This window comes from Salmo salar, chromosome 17, assembly GCF_965601325.2.
Source record: "Salmo salar chromosome 17, fSalSal1, whole genome shotgun sequence".
NCBI lineage: Eukaryota > Metazoa > Chordata > Actinopteri > Salmoniformes > Salmonidae > Salmo > Salmo salar.
The window spans coordinates 15012274-15027500 of NC_138307.1; the positions used below are offsets into that span (position 1 = coordinate 15012274).

Consider the following 15227-nt stretch of genomic DNA (forward strand, 5'->3'; position numbering starts at 1 on the left):
TCTCACTCACACGCGCTCTCTCTCACACACACGCGCTCTCTCTCACACACACGCGCTCTCTCTCACACACACGCGCTCTCTCTCACACACACGCGCTCTCTCTCACACACACGCGCTCTCTCTCACACACACGCGCTCTCTCTCACACACACGCGCTCTCTCTCACACACACGCGCTCTCTCTCACACACACGCGCTCTCTCTCACACACACGCGCTCTCTCACACACACACGCGCTCTCTCTCACACACACACGCTCTCTCTCACACACACACGCTCTCTCTCACACACACACGCTCTCTCTCACACACTCAGGTTCTCTCTCACACACGCTCTCTCTCACACACACACGCTCTCTCTCACACACACACGCTCTCTCTCACACACACACGCTCTCTCTCACACACACGCTCTCTCTCTCTCTCTCACACACTCAGGTTCTCTCTCACACACACACGCTCTCTCTCACACACACACACGCTCTCTCTCACACACACACGCTCTCTCTCACACACACGCTCTCTCTCACACACACACACTCTCTCTCACACACACACACTCTCTCTCACACACACACACTCTCTCTCACACACTCAGGTTCTCTCTCACACACACTCTCTCTCACACACACACACTCTCTCTCACACACACACACTCTCTCTCACACACACACACTCTCTCTCACACACTCAGGTTCTCTCTCACACACACACAGGTTCTCATACAGAACAACAGGAGATGATGCAACATTTCATCAGATGGTTCTCATAGTACAGCTGTCTAGAACAGCTGCTGCAGGGCCCCAGAGGTGCGCGCACACACACACACACACACACACACACACACACACTGTAATTGACTGTGTTCCATTATTACATTTAATGTTGTTGTGATGCAGCGTTAAGCTATTCCTAAACTTGGTGATTGATTGCTTTGTCCTGTTAAGAGTTAGGCCACTTCAACCAAACCTGAATTGCCTTTCAAATCATGCAAACAAACAAACAAACATCCCATAATTTATTGTCAACTACAGTAGTTGGGATCTTAAAGGATGGGAGTGGTTTTGTGTCAGGGTTAATCTACTACAAGTCAATCACGTTTTGACAGCAGCCCTTTAAATTTGAACCAAACCTTCCATACATATTCGGCCACTGAGAAGTGTTCCGAAAGTGACTTTTTGGACCTGAATGTCAAAACATTTAATAGATAAAGGTGCTCAAAGTTGACCTATGTTGCATACCCCACCATACCATGACACATCCATGTCTTCATCACTGGCAAAGATAAACGGTTGAGATGGATGTCATTTAAAAGTGTACAAACAGGGTTGTCAAACTATTCCATCATTTCATGAACCATGCTACAGACACGCCCCCTTTATGACAGTCACAAGTGTGCATCTGGCACTGATGGAGGAAGTGTCATGGTGCATTCGTAACCAAGATGGAAGTGGTAATTTACCACACGCGACTGGGAAAAATCCACTTGATCGCACCTCAAACTGGTAATTACTAGTGGGAAACTTCTCTATCATTCTGAGCACCTACTTCTCACACATGGTGACCTCTGACGTCACCTACTAAGGAAATCGCATCTTTAACAGACTTTTCCGCAGTTGAATGCAACAACAAAACATTATTTATAAAAAGCAATCTATTCATGTGGTTTTTCAACGCTATTGTTTGTTCACAAGCATGATATCTGTACTTTCAGTTGGTGGTTTACGCAGCTTGTTGGCCATTAGCCGAACAGCGTTTCTCAGCGAGTTCAAATGAGATGAATGCACCCAATTGGTATTTACCACTTCACAATTGGTATATTCCCACCTCCCACATGGTTACAAATGTAGCAGGAGAGTGGAAACTTGAGGCCCAACATAACAATCCTGTGACAACAGACAATGATGTTGGAGGGCCAGTAGAAGGCACTCTAAAAGAAATATATATCCCAACGCCCCAGGGCTCCCAATGCCCCAGGGCAGTTATTGGGGACATTGCCCTGTGTAGGGTGCCGTCTTTCGGATGGGACGTTAAAAGTGTGTCCTGACTCCGTGGTCACTAAAGAGCCCATGGTACTTATTGTAAGAGTACGGGTGGTAACTAGGGATGCACAATATATCGGTGAACATATCGGAATCGGACGGTATTAGCTAAAAATGGCAACATCGGCATCGGCCCGATGTCTAGTTTAACACCGATGTGCAAAACCGATGTCAAAGCTGACGTGCATACTTTTATAACATAGGTAGATGGCGTAATGACACCACGAAAAATACAGCGCTACTCAGAACAAAAGCTGAAAAATACTAACTGCACACTTCAACAACTAAACAAGTTCAAGTCCAGCAGTCATTTGAAAGAGTAAGAACATTTCAGCGAGACAACTCAAAGGTGAAATCCATTAACGCCAAGATAATAGAATTCATTACCATTGACAATCAACCATTCTCTGGCGTGGATGACAGCTAACTCAGCCGCACCTCGAGCCCCGGTACACACTACCAAGTAGGCGCTATTTTTCAGATGTTGCCCTACCCTTTAAAACTTGGAAACATGAACACACTCCTAGCTCCATTCGAACAACTGACTGGAGAAATAAGCTCATCAACTGAGTCTGCAGCAGATGTGATACTCTCTGTCATGGCATTGAAACGCCTGCTCAACAAAACTGCCAACACAGACCGTGGGGTTAAAACTTACAAAAGTACTCGAGGCTGTGAACAAGCGATTCGGTGGCATTCTCTCTGAGCCTCTACTATGTCGCCACCATGCTCGATGCTAGGTACAAGAACCGCTACTTCGATGCAGACAAGAAACCGGGTTTACGTGAAATGTTACAGACACAGCTGGACAAGATGGAAACGGATACAGTGACAGTGCGCACCGAGGAAGAGAGGTCACAGACAGACAGAGCTGAAACCTCACTGCTTGACATGTATGATGAAATCCTGGTTGAGAATTAAACGACCGAACAAATCAACAATGAAACAGCACAGCAAGCAAGTGAAAGAAATAGGTTTTGATTATGTTTTGGGGACATACGTAAATGGCAACAAAATTACTTTTTGGTCAGTGTGGTGTGGTGTGGTGTGTGTGTAACCTTTATTTAACTAGGCACGTCAGTTAAGAACAAATTCTTATTTACATTGACGGCCTACCCCGGCCTAACCCGGACGACGCTGGGCCAATTGTGCGCCGCCCTATTTGACTCCCAATCACGGCCAGATGTGATATAGCCTGGATTCGAACCAGGGAATGTAGTGACGCCTTTTGCACTGAGATGCAGTGCCTTAGACCGCTGCGTTCATGTGTGTGTGTTAACTATTTAACTGTAATAGAATGCTTAAAAGGCCGTTAAAATGTAAATATCGGTTATTGGTATCGTTTTTTTGGGCAAGGAAAATATTGGATATCGGTATCGGCCAAAAATGTAATATCGGTGCATCACTAGTGGTAACCCCGGTGTCCTGGCTAAATTCCCAATCTGGCCCTCATACCATCACAGTCACCTAATCATCCCCAGCTTCCAATTGGTTCATTCATCCCCCTCCTCTCCCCTGTAACTATTCCCCAGGTCGTTGCTGTAAATGAGAAAGTGTTCTCAGTCAACTTACCTGGACAAATAAGTTTAAAAAATAAGAAAATGAATAATGCCAGGAACATAGTGAAAGCTGAACCTTGTGAATGGCATTTCATTTTCCCACTGTACCGAAACCTAACCGTGACCCCAAAACCGCAATACGTACAGAACCATGGGTTTGGTGAACAGTTACACCCTAACTACAACCACATTACTACAACCACATTACTAAGTCTTTGACCACACTGTGTTGTTACTTTGGTGAGTAAAAAGTCCTGCATCCTGCTTAAACGCCAAATATCTCCGATTTTTTTCATATTTGCATACGTAGCGTAGCCCCTATGTCTGTGGGTGTTGTGCCTGCCATCAGTTGTAATCCTTCAAACACAATAACTCAGTGGAGAATAAATCGTTTAGGAACAGATGTGGAAAACACTTTCACTCTCTCCCCCTCCCTGTCTCCCACTCTCCCTCCCTCTCTCTCTCTCCCCCCCTCTATGTGTTTCTCCCATCTTACTCCCTTTCGCTGTCCCCTCCCCTCTCTCACATGTGGTTACCATATTGAGAGGAACCGCAGACCCTCCTGGGAAAGAGTGTGTGTGTATATGTGTGTATGTGTTTGTGTGTATGTATGTGTTTGTGTGTGCTATGAAAGGAGTCTGTTTGTAAGATGACCTACATACAGCCAACTAGGCACCAACTAGGCACAGATGGAAATCCTAAACACACACATTCACACTAGGGTTGGGCAGTACTCAGATTTCCATACCTTCATACCGTACCTGTGCCATCCCAGGATATATGACATTACCGGCAGTGCACACAAGGGGCGATATTTCTTTTTCAAACATAAAAAAAGCCCCAAAAACGTCAGTTACCAAAATGCTCGCAAAATGCTAAGTACAAAGGAACTCCCATAGCGAATGCTAGGTAAACGCTAACAAACGCATGCAAAAATGTACTAAAGACAGAAAACCCAGCCCATGAAGTCAAGCAAGTATCTTAAAAACGCCGTTTTCAGCACGCACAAAACAAACATTAGACAGCAGGAATCTTAATTCAGGAGCAGATTGTCTCTGCTGCTGTTGCCAAGACAATTGATCTTGCAAGCTAACGTTAGCCATTCTGTTCTCAGAGCTCTGGAGAGTTAATGTAATAGTCAAACGATTTATATCTGGCAAATATTAATTTCATGAAAGTGTAACTTTATCACGTCACTTATTAAGTTGTGCTGCAGGAGTGACTCACCTGACAAGCTCCCGTTTTGCACATTGTGGTTTGCTTGATCTATTATCTAGTGCACAAGTTGACTGCAGGTATTTAAAAAGTTATAATATTCAAATATGTATATATTCAAATATGTGTATATATATATATATATAATTATTTATTTTTTTAACGGTCTTGACGGCATTGGAAAATCATATAAAAAAATCACGGTATATACAGTATACCGCCCAACATACACACAAACACACAAACACACACACACACACACACACACACACACACACACACACACACACACACACACACACAAACACACACACACAAACACACACACACACACAAACACACACACACACAAACCGTCCAGATCCGGCAGCTGCTTCTAGAAGCTCTGATGGGATATCTAGTATGCGTGTGTGTGTGTGTGTGTGTGTGTGTGTGTGTGTGTGTGTGTGTGTGTGTGTGTGTGTGTGTGTGTGTGTGTGTGTGTGTGTGTTACCAAGGTAATGGTATCTCTCCAGAGCTCTGAAAAAATACATTCCCACTACAGTTTCCTCTGCCTGAAGCCCCACACACACACAACATTAAGTCCAGCACACACTTTAACAGTTCCCAACATCGAAGTAAATTACTGGAACAATGTGCCGGATGGGAGTCAAGATGAGAGATAGACAGAATGATAAAAAGAGAGAACAGAGACAGAGAGAGTGGAGAGAGAGAGAGAGGGGACGATGCAGGAACTGTGGGAGACAGCACATCTGAAATAGCAGAGACCAGACAGTCTGGTGTGGTCGAGGCAAATCTGATGCCACACACAGTCACAAGTCTGGTAGCCATGATGAATGAGGGCAGTGAAGCAGGAGGTACATACAAAGTACTTCCACTACAAACACAGCATCATAACTTATGATTGACATTCCAGAGCAAGTCAGCTGAATAATTACAGAAGAGAGAGAGAGAGAGACAGAGAGACAGAGAGACAGAGAGAGAGAGAGAGAGAGAGAGAGAGAGACTCGATTCCACCAGCGCAGTTAGAGGAGCAATACTGCTCACAAACATCTGTACCAGGCTATGTTACTGTTATGATATAGAGTAATCTCTTCAGTCATCTCCTCTCCTCTTGTTAATGTAGCATTAGACCCCCCTTAGCCTAGCATTAGCAAAACATGCATAGAAATAGCCTAGCGCTAGCTTAGCCAGACTTCCTGACTGCCCTCTCCTCTCCCAGGGCTGTGTTTGCTGGGGTGGCCTAGTTCTGCTGCTGGTTGTGATCCAACCAAGCTAACGTCATGTCTGGAGCAAGGCTAAATTACCAATACCATAACACTCACACCACAGGAGGTTGGTGGCACCTTAATTGGGGAGGATGGGCTTGTGGTAATGGCTGGAGTGGAATGGTATCAAATATATGTCCATGCATCCATGTGTTTGATGCCATTCCATTCGCTCCATTCCAGCCATTATTATGAGCCGTCCTCCCATCACCAGGCAGGGAGGAAGAGAGGGAGGCAGGGAGGAAGAGGGGTAGGGAGGGAGGCAGGCAGGCAGGGAGGAAGAGGGGTAGGGAGGGAGGCAGGCAGGCAGGGAGGAAGAGGGGTAGGGAGGGAGGCAGGGAGGATGGGAAGGGAAGCCGTCTCGATCTAATAACCCAGATCCTGATGACTCACTGTTCCCAATGTATGAATACACACACACATAGCGAGAGAGTGAAGAGGTGCAACAGCTGTTGGAGTGTAAACAGACTGGGAGTCTCATAACCATTTCCTGCTCTCCTCCCATCCTCCCTCTGTCTCTCTTTCTTTCTGTCTCACTTTCTCCTCCTCTCTTTATCTCTCTCTGTCCCTCCCTCCCTCCCTCCCTCCCTCCATCCCTCTACTTTTCTTTCTCTCCCTCTCCCCAAACTTAAGCCCTGTCTCACCTGATATCCATCAGTGAAGAAAAGAGTTGGTGTTCAATAAGGGTCATTAGGAACTTTCTCTCTCTCTTCCATAGATGTTAGCAGACTCTTCCTCCCTCCCGCTCTCCCTCCTCTCACTCTCTCCACATTTTCATCTGTGGAATTCCTGCTGTGTGAGTCACGGTCTGAACAGCAGGGTGTTTGTGTCCATCACAGAGAGACAGACAGAGAGAGAGAGGGAGAGAGAGGGACGGAGAGAGAGAGAGAGGGAGACATATAGAGAGACAGAGCAAGAGAGAGGTAGAAAGAGAGAGAGACCAAGGGAAGGAGAGAGAAAGATTGAGGGAAGGAGGGAGAGAAAGAGGGAGAGAAGAAGGAAGAGGGTTCTTTAGAATGTCAGTGGAAAGAATACTGGAAATTCTAAATTAGCAGGGACTTTCCCTACTCAACATTCCTGTGTGTGTGTGTGTGTGTGTGTGTGTGTGTGTGCGCGTGTGTGCATGTGTGTGTGTGCGTGTGTGTTGTCCTGGGGCTTTTGGCTTATCAGACAAAAAGTAGGGACGTGGAAAAGGGAAGGAGAGAGGAAGAAGGAGAGGAAGAAGGAGAGAGAATGCAAGACATTACATTGCATTGACCCATGTTCTATCTATCTATATATATATATCTCTCTATTATATATCTCTATCAAATTTCTTGGTCCCTCTCTTCCTCTCCTTTTCTTTCCAGTCTCTCCTCTCACCCCTCGCTCCCCAAGGCTAAGCCCTGCCCCAGACTCTAACTTCCTGTCTCTTTCATCTCTAAGCCTATCACATCTGTCTCTTTCATCTCTGAGCCTATCACAGTTGCCTCTTTCATCTCTGAGCCTATCACAGTTGTCTCTTTCATCTCTGAGCCTATCACAGTTGCCTCTTTCATCTCTGAGCCTATCACAGTTGTCTCTTTCATCCCTGAGCCTATCACAGTTGTCTCTTTCATCTCTGAGCCTATCACAGTTGTCTCTTTCATCTCTAAGCCTATCACAGTTGTCTCTTTCATCTCTAAGCCTATCACAGTTGTCTCTTTCATCTCTAAGCCTATCACAGCTGAGCGGAAGGAAAAGGGCTTTCCCCTACAAGCCAGAAAGAAGGAACGAAAGAGAAGACAAAGAGGCATAAGTAGCTGATGTTGAAGGGAAAAGTACACCAGATAGGATGAGAGGGCGGGACAGCAAGAGACAGAGAGAAGAGAAGGAAAGAGGGATGACGGTTTCAGAGACAGATAGAGGGATGGAGGAAGAGAGAAAGAAAAGCGAGAGCAAGAAGAGAGGGATGGAGGGAAGACTGCTCCAGTTGATCCCTGAGCTTCCAGGAAGCCAAGAATTCCAAATCTGGAAAAGCACTCCCTCTGTAGCAAACACACACACACACACACACACACACACACACACACACACACACACACACACACACACACACAGAGCAAAGGTTTGTCGTCCCCCCTGTTTTGCCTGAAGTGGTAGAGTCCGAAGAGTTTCAGGCTTCAGTGACCTGGCAGACCAAACCAACTGTACAGGACGGGGGACGCAGTGGTCAGAGAGAGAGGAAGTAGGTTCACCCAGAATGTGGTCTCTATCTCTCTCTGGCTTTGTTTTCAAATTCTTTGTAGGTCTGTGTAATCTGAGGAAAATATGTGTCTCTAATATGGACATACATTTGGCAGGAGGTTACAAAGTGCAGCTCAATTTCCACCTCATTTTTGTGGGCAGTGTGCATATAGCCTGTCTTCTCTTGAGAGCCTGGTCTGCCTTCTCAATAGCAAGGCTATGCTCACTGAGTCTGTACATAGTCAAAGCTTTCCTTAAGTTTGGGTCAGTCACAGTGGTCAGGTATTCTGCCACTGTGTACTCTCTGTTTAGGGCCAAATAGCATTCTAGTTTGCTCTGTTTTTTGTTAATTCTTTCCAATGTGTCAAGTAATTATCTTTTTGTTTTCTCATGATTTAGTTGTCTCCAAACATGCAAACAGAACCACACTCACTCAGACAGCCCATGCCCTGTGGGCCCAAATACCATTACACACCATCTGGAGAGGTTTTTCATTTTCATGGTGACAGCTTTCCCAAACCTAGTGGAACCCAACGCACTATACGCACACACACACACACACACACACACACACACACACACACACACACACACACACACACACACACACACACACACACACACACACACACACACACACACACACACACACACAGCACAAGCAAGCAAGCACATATACACACACTTGCACACTAAGCCCACCCAACACTAAGCCCACCCAACACTAAGTCCACCCAACACTAAGCCCACCCAACACTAAGCCCACCCAACACTAAGCCTACCCAACACTAAGCCTACCCAACACTAAGCCTACCCAACACTAAGCCCACCCAACACTAAGCCCACCCAACACTAAGCCCACACTAAGCCCACCCAACACTAAGCCCACCCAACACTAAGCCCACCCAACACTAAGCCCACACTAAGCCTACCAACACTAAGCCTACCCAACAGTAAGCCCACCAAACACTAAGCCCACCAAACACTAAGCCCACACTAAGTCCACCCAACACTAAGCCCACACTAAGCCTACCCAACAATAAGCCTACCCACCACTAAGCCCACCCAACACTAAGCCCACCCAACACTAAGCCTACCCAACACTAAGCCTACCCAACACTAAACCCACCCAACACTAATCCCACCCAACACTAAGCCCACACTAATCCCACCCAACACTAAGCCCACCCAACACTAAGCCTACCCAACAATAAGCCTACCCACCACTAAGCCTACCCAACACTAAGCCTACCCAACACTAAGCCTACCCAACACTAAGCCCACCCAACACTAATCCCCCACCCACCCTAATCCCACCCAACACTAAGCCTACCCAACACTAAGCCTACCCAACACTAAACCCACCCAACACTAAGCCTACCCAACACTAAGCCCACCCAACACTAAGCCCACCCAACACTAAGCCCACCCAACACTAAGCCAACACTAAGCCCACCCAACACTAAGCCCACCCAACACTAAGCCACCCAACACTAAGCCTACCCAACACTAAGCCTACCCAACACTAAACCCACCCAACACTAAGCCCACCCAACACTAAGCCCACCCAACACTAATCCCACCCAACACTAAGCCCACCCAGCACTAAGCCCACCCAACACTAAGCCCACCCAACACTAAGCCTACCCAACACTAAGCCTACCCAACACTAAGCCTACCCAACACTAAGCCTACCCAACACTAAGCCCACCCAACACTAATCCCACCCAACACTAAGCCTACCCAACACTAAGCCCACCCAACACTAAGCCCACCCAACACTAAGCCTACCCAACACTAAGCCCACCCAACACTAAGCCCACCCAACACTAAGCCTACCCAAGCTCCCTGGGTGTAAATGTGTTTCCTGGATGAGAAGTTGACATAGAACCAGATTACAACTAAACCAGGTAAAGACAACATCATGGCTATGATGTCATCTTTAACTTATCGGGTCATTTAAATCAGATGAAGATGTATTTTTCTGCTTGCTAAATACAGAATACAACCTGATTCATTGACTGCAACCAGTTTTGCACGCAGGGTAATTACAGCACAACATACTACATGTTACATACAACTGGCTTAGAGAAAGATAGAGCGATAGATAAGGATATAGAAAGAGAGAGAAAGAGAGATTAGTCTCACATGTGTCGGTGAAAGAGAATCAAAGACTTTCTTGGCTTTGAGCAGATGGCACACACACACACACACACACACACACACACACACACACACACACAACTGGAAAAGAGACCACATCAATGGGGCCAGTGGAAGGGGCCACAACAGCCGCTCAGGAAATACATTAAACTATAACCACACTGCAACAGGTGCTCTGCTAGGAAATACTTTAAACTACATTACCCAAACTACATTACACATACCTGTAACAGCAAAAGCCTTCAGATGTCCCATAAATCTATTATCCTGCCAGCTCTAGGATGGCTGTGGCAAAAGCACACACACACACATTCCAGAGCATGGTGCTTTCACACACACTCTATAGTCACTGCCTTTGATGTGAGTGTGGGAACGTTCAGGGAGAGAGAGAGGGAGGGGAGAGAATGATGGGGAGAGAGGGGAGAGAAGGTAAGGGAAAATAGTTTAGTGGATCAAAAATTAGCGGCATAACATTTTTATATTATTGGTCCACGGGACCCTTCATTATCTTTATGAGAATACAGGAAGGAGCTTGGTTGGGAAGTACCGGGATACCGGTCACCGGTATTGAACCCTAGACAGAGCGAGGGGAAACGAGTGAGTGAGATAGATTCTTCAAGACGGAGTCTCTGTCTTTGGACAGTGCAGTATGTTGGCTGGTGCAGCCAGAGCAGTGTGTGTACCACAGTACTCTAGTTAAACAGAGGTTACTTTATATAAAACTCCACTCTCTGTAATACATGCACACACACGCGCACACACACACACACACACACTGCTCTGAGGTCTCAGTAAACACACTCTGTAAAGAACAGCTCAACTGGTCTTCAAACACACCGCTTCACCCCAACTCTCACTAAACCCAGTGACCTGAGCGTGTGTGTGTGTGTGTGTGTGTGTGTGTGTGTGTGTGTGTGTGTGTGTGTGTGTGGTCGTAGAGGGGGGTCTGTTCCAGTGACCTCTCCTGTCTGCTTCCTCAACCTGAGCGTGCAAAGTAACACCCCTATACACACAGACACAGTCTAACCCTAAATCCTGTCGCATGCTATCTAATCCAAACACTTCCTGCATATATTATGAGGAGATTTAGAGAAGTTTTTATTCGTTCTTGTGTTTGGCAGTTGATTTTTTCCCCGCTGTTCTTTTTCTCTTGAGGCAAGTCGAAGTTCAGTAGCTGAAGTCTACCTCCCTTCATCTGTGATAGGTCAACGGTAGAGATGAGAACTATGGACCGGATTGTTCTATGAAGTGTTTGTTGTCATTCAACGCGAGACAACTAGTTTTCATGCAAATTTTGTTCACTTGTGAAATATTGCACCAAATGTCTTAGCTAGGTGTAAAATTGCATGACTTGGGCCTCCCGAGTGGTGCAGTGGTCTAAGGCACGGCATCGCAGTGCGAGCTGTGCCACTAGAGATTCTGGCTCGAGTCCAGGCTCTGTCGCAGCAGGCTGAGACCGGGAGACCCATTGGGCGGCGCATAATTGGCCCAGCGTCGTCTGGGTTAGGGGAGGGTTTGGCCGGCAGGGATACCCTTGTCCCATCGCACACTCGTGACTCCTGTGGCGGGCCGGGTGCAGTGCACGCTGACACGGTTGCCAGGTGTTTCCTCCGACACATTGGTGCGGCTGGCTTCCAGGTTAAGTGGGCATTGTGTCAAGAAGCAGTGTGGCTTGGTTGGGTTGTGTTTCAGAGGACGCACGGCTCTCGACCTTCGCCTCTCCCGAGTCCGTACAGGAGTTGCAGAGATGAGACAAGACTGTAACTACCAATTGGGGAGAAAAAGGGGTAAAAAAAGAATAATAATTGCACGACTGAGACCTCTGTAAAAACACAAAAATTGTGTGGAAACGTCTAGGAGCAACAACAGCTCAACCGCGAAGTAGTAGGCCACACAAGCTCACAGAACGGGACTGCAGACTGCTGAAGTGCGTAGCGCGTAAATATCGGCTGTCCTTGGTTGCTCGGCTGGAGTGGTGTAAAGCTCGCTGCCATTGGACTCTTGAGCAGTGGAAACGCGTTCTCTGGAGTGATGAATCACGCTTCACCACCTGGCATTCCAATGGACAAATCTGGGTTTGGCGGATGCCAGGAGAACGCTACCTGCCCAAAGTTGTGCCAACTGTAAAGCATAGTGCCAACTGTAAAGTTTGGTGGAGGAGGAATAATGGTCTGGGGCTGTTTTCATGGTTCGGGCTAGACCCCTCAGTTCCAGTGAAGGGGCAATTTAATGCTACAACATACAATGACATTCTTGACGATTCTGTGCTTTCAACAGTTTGGGGAAGGCCCTTTCCTGTTTCAGCATGACAAAGCGAGGTCCATACAGAAATGGTTTGTCGAGATCGGTCATTGTGGAAGAACTTGACAGGCCCTCACAGAGCCCTGACCTCATCTTAGGGATGAATTGAGTCACTGGCTTACTGAGTCACTGGCTTACTGGTGTTCTTCCATGCCGTCCCTAGGAGGGGTGCGTCACTTGAGTGGGTTGAGTCACTGACGTGGTCTTCCTGTCTGGGTTGGCGCCCCCCTTGGGTTGTGCCGTGGCGGAGATCTTTGTGGGCTATACTCGGCCTTGTCTCAGGATGGTAAGTTGGTGGTTGAAGATATCCCTCTAGTGGTGTGGGGGCTGTGCTTTTGCAAAGTGGGTGGGGTTATATCCTGCCTGTTTGGCCCTGTCCGGGGGTATCATCGGATGGGGCCACAGTGTCTCCTGACCCCTCCTGTCTCAGCCTCCAGTATTTATGCTGCAGTAGTTTAGTGTCGGGGGGCTAGGGTCAGTCTGTTATATCTGGAGTATTTCTCCTGTCTTATCCGGTGTCCTGTGTGAATTTAAGTATGTTCTCTCTAATTCTCACTCTCTCTCTTTCTCTCTCTCTCGGAGGACCTGAGCCCTAGGACCATGCCTCAGGACTACCTGGCATGATGACTCCTTGCTGTCCCCAGTCCACCTGGCCGTGCTGCTGCTCCAGTTTCAACTGCTCTGCCTGCGGCTATAGAACCCTGACCTGTTCACCGGACGTGCTACCTGTCCCAGACCTGCTGTTTTCAACTCTCTAGAGACAGCAGGAGCGGTAGAGATACTCTCAATGATCGGCTATGAAAAGCCAACAGACATTTACTCTTGAGGTGCTGACTTGTTGCACCCTCGACAACTACTGTGATTATTATTATTTGACCATGCTGGTCATTTATGAACATTTGAACATCTTGGCCATGTTCTGTTATAATCTCCACCCGGCACAGCCAGAAGAGGACTGGCCACCCCTCATAGCCTGGTTCCTCTCTAGGTTTCTTCCTAGGTTTTGGCCTTTCTAGGGAGTTGTTCCTAGCCACTGTGCTTCTACACCTGCATTGCTTGCTGTTTGGGGTTTTAGGCTGGGTTTCTGTACAGCACTTTGAGATATCAGCCGATGTAAGAAGGGCTATATAAATAAATTTGATTAGATTTGATTTGAATTGGAATGCCGACTGCAAGCCAGGCCTAATCGCCCAACATCAGCGCCCGACATCACTAATGCTCTTGTGGCTGAATGGAAGTCCCCGCAGCAATGTTCCAACATCTAGTGGAAAGCCTTCCCAGATGAGTGGAGGCTGTTATAGCAGCAAAAGGGGGGACCAACTCCATATTAATGCCCATGATTTTGGAATGTTCGACGAGCAGGTGTCCACATAATTTTGGTCATGTAGTATATTTCAGTCTTATGTGATGTATATAAAGTCTAATATTGGGATGCAAACTCAAAATTATTTATCTGACATGGTACAAGTGTCTTCTTATTTTTAAACCCACAACCATGTGTGTGAGGTGTATACTTTTGCTTCAAAGTAGATTTGTTTAAGACCACCAAGAAACACTGCGTGACCCTGATTCAGCCCACTGCAGTAAAAGGTTATTAATGGAGTACGTGACCACAGACGTTGGCTTTGGCCTAGCCAAGTTCTGCTAGGAGCAAACAGAACCTAGTCTGCAGGTGCCTTAACCCATACACTGTCTGGCCCAACCTGTACCTGACACTGGGCTGGAGACCTATCCTACCCACTCAGAGACTCTGGCAGTACAACCTGCCTGTCTGTCTGGGTGTCTGTCTGTCTCTTTGGCCTCTGGCAAAAGCTCTGAGACCTAATTGAATTACACACTGGGTGCAGGATGGGGGGTGGGGTAATTAGCTAGAATAACATGGAGGGGGGCTGTCTGAGCCAAGACTATACTGTCTGAAAGAGACCCTTCATCAGAGAGAGAGAGGCCCTATTCAGGGAGGGGGATTTACATCTCACTCTGTTGTGATGTCATCAGAGTGAGACACACCCTTGGAGTTACAGGAATCCCCCTGGTCTATAATAGCTTGTTATATACCAGTATGTTGAAAGTACAACACAAGCCATCGAATATCTCACACACACACACACACACACACACACACACACACACACACACACACACACACACACACACACACACACACACACACCTAGCTAAGCACAGTGTTGTTATGTCAACAGAGAACAGGGATGAGGTCATCAAAATGAGACAGGTGTAACTGGGGCTCGGGGTTGTGATGTCATAAGCGTGTGACCTACCCTGGATGCATTGCAGCGAGCCGTCCTCCGCTCTGATGGTGAAGGTCTCCCCTGGATTCACCTGTACCAGGATCACCTGCCGAGACCAGAGAGACAGATCAGACAAAACACAACGATAACAAACCGGTTCAGACACAACACATCGATCACAGACATGCATGAGAAGGAAGGAAACGAAGACGTTACTCACACTCAGT

At 47.1% G+C, this 15227-nt stretch overlaps 1 protein-coding gene across 1 annotated transcript in view; it reads right to left on the reverse strand.

Annotated features, from left to right (window-relative positions):
• The window catches only part of LOC106591582 (fibronectin type III domain-containing protein 3B), a 257995-nt gene that overhangs the window by 116619 nt on the left and 126149 nt on the right, over window positions 1-15227 (reverse strand). Inside the window, exon 3 of the mRNA XM_045698964.2 lies at window positions 15031-15106. Coding sequence (XP_045554920.1) covers window positions 15031-15106 — 76 coding nt within the window. The remainder of the gene's footprint in view (window positions 1-15030; window positions 15107-15227) is intronic.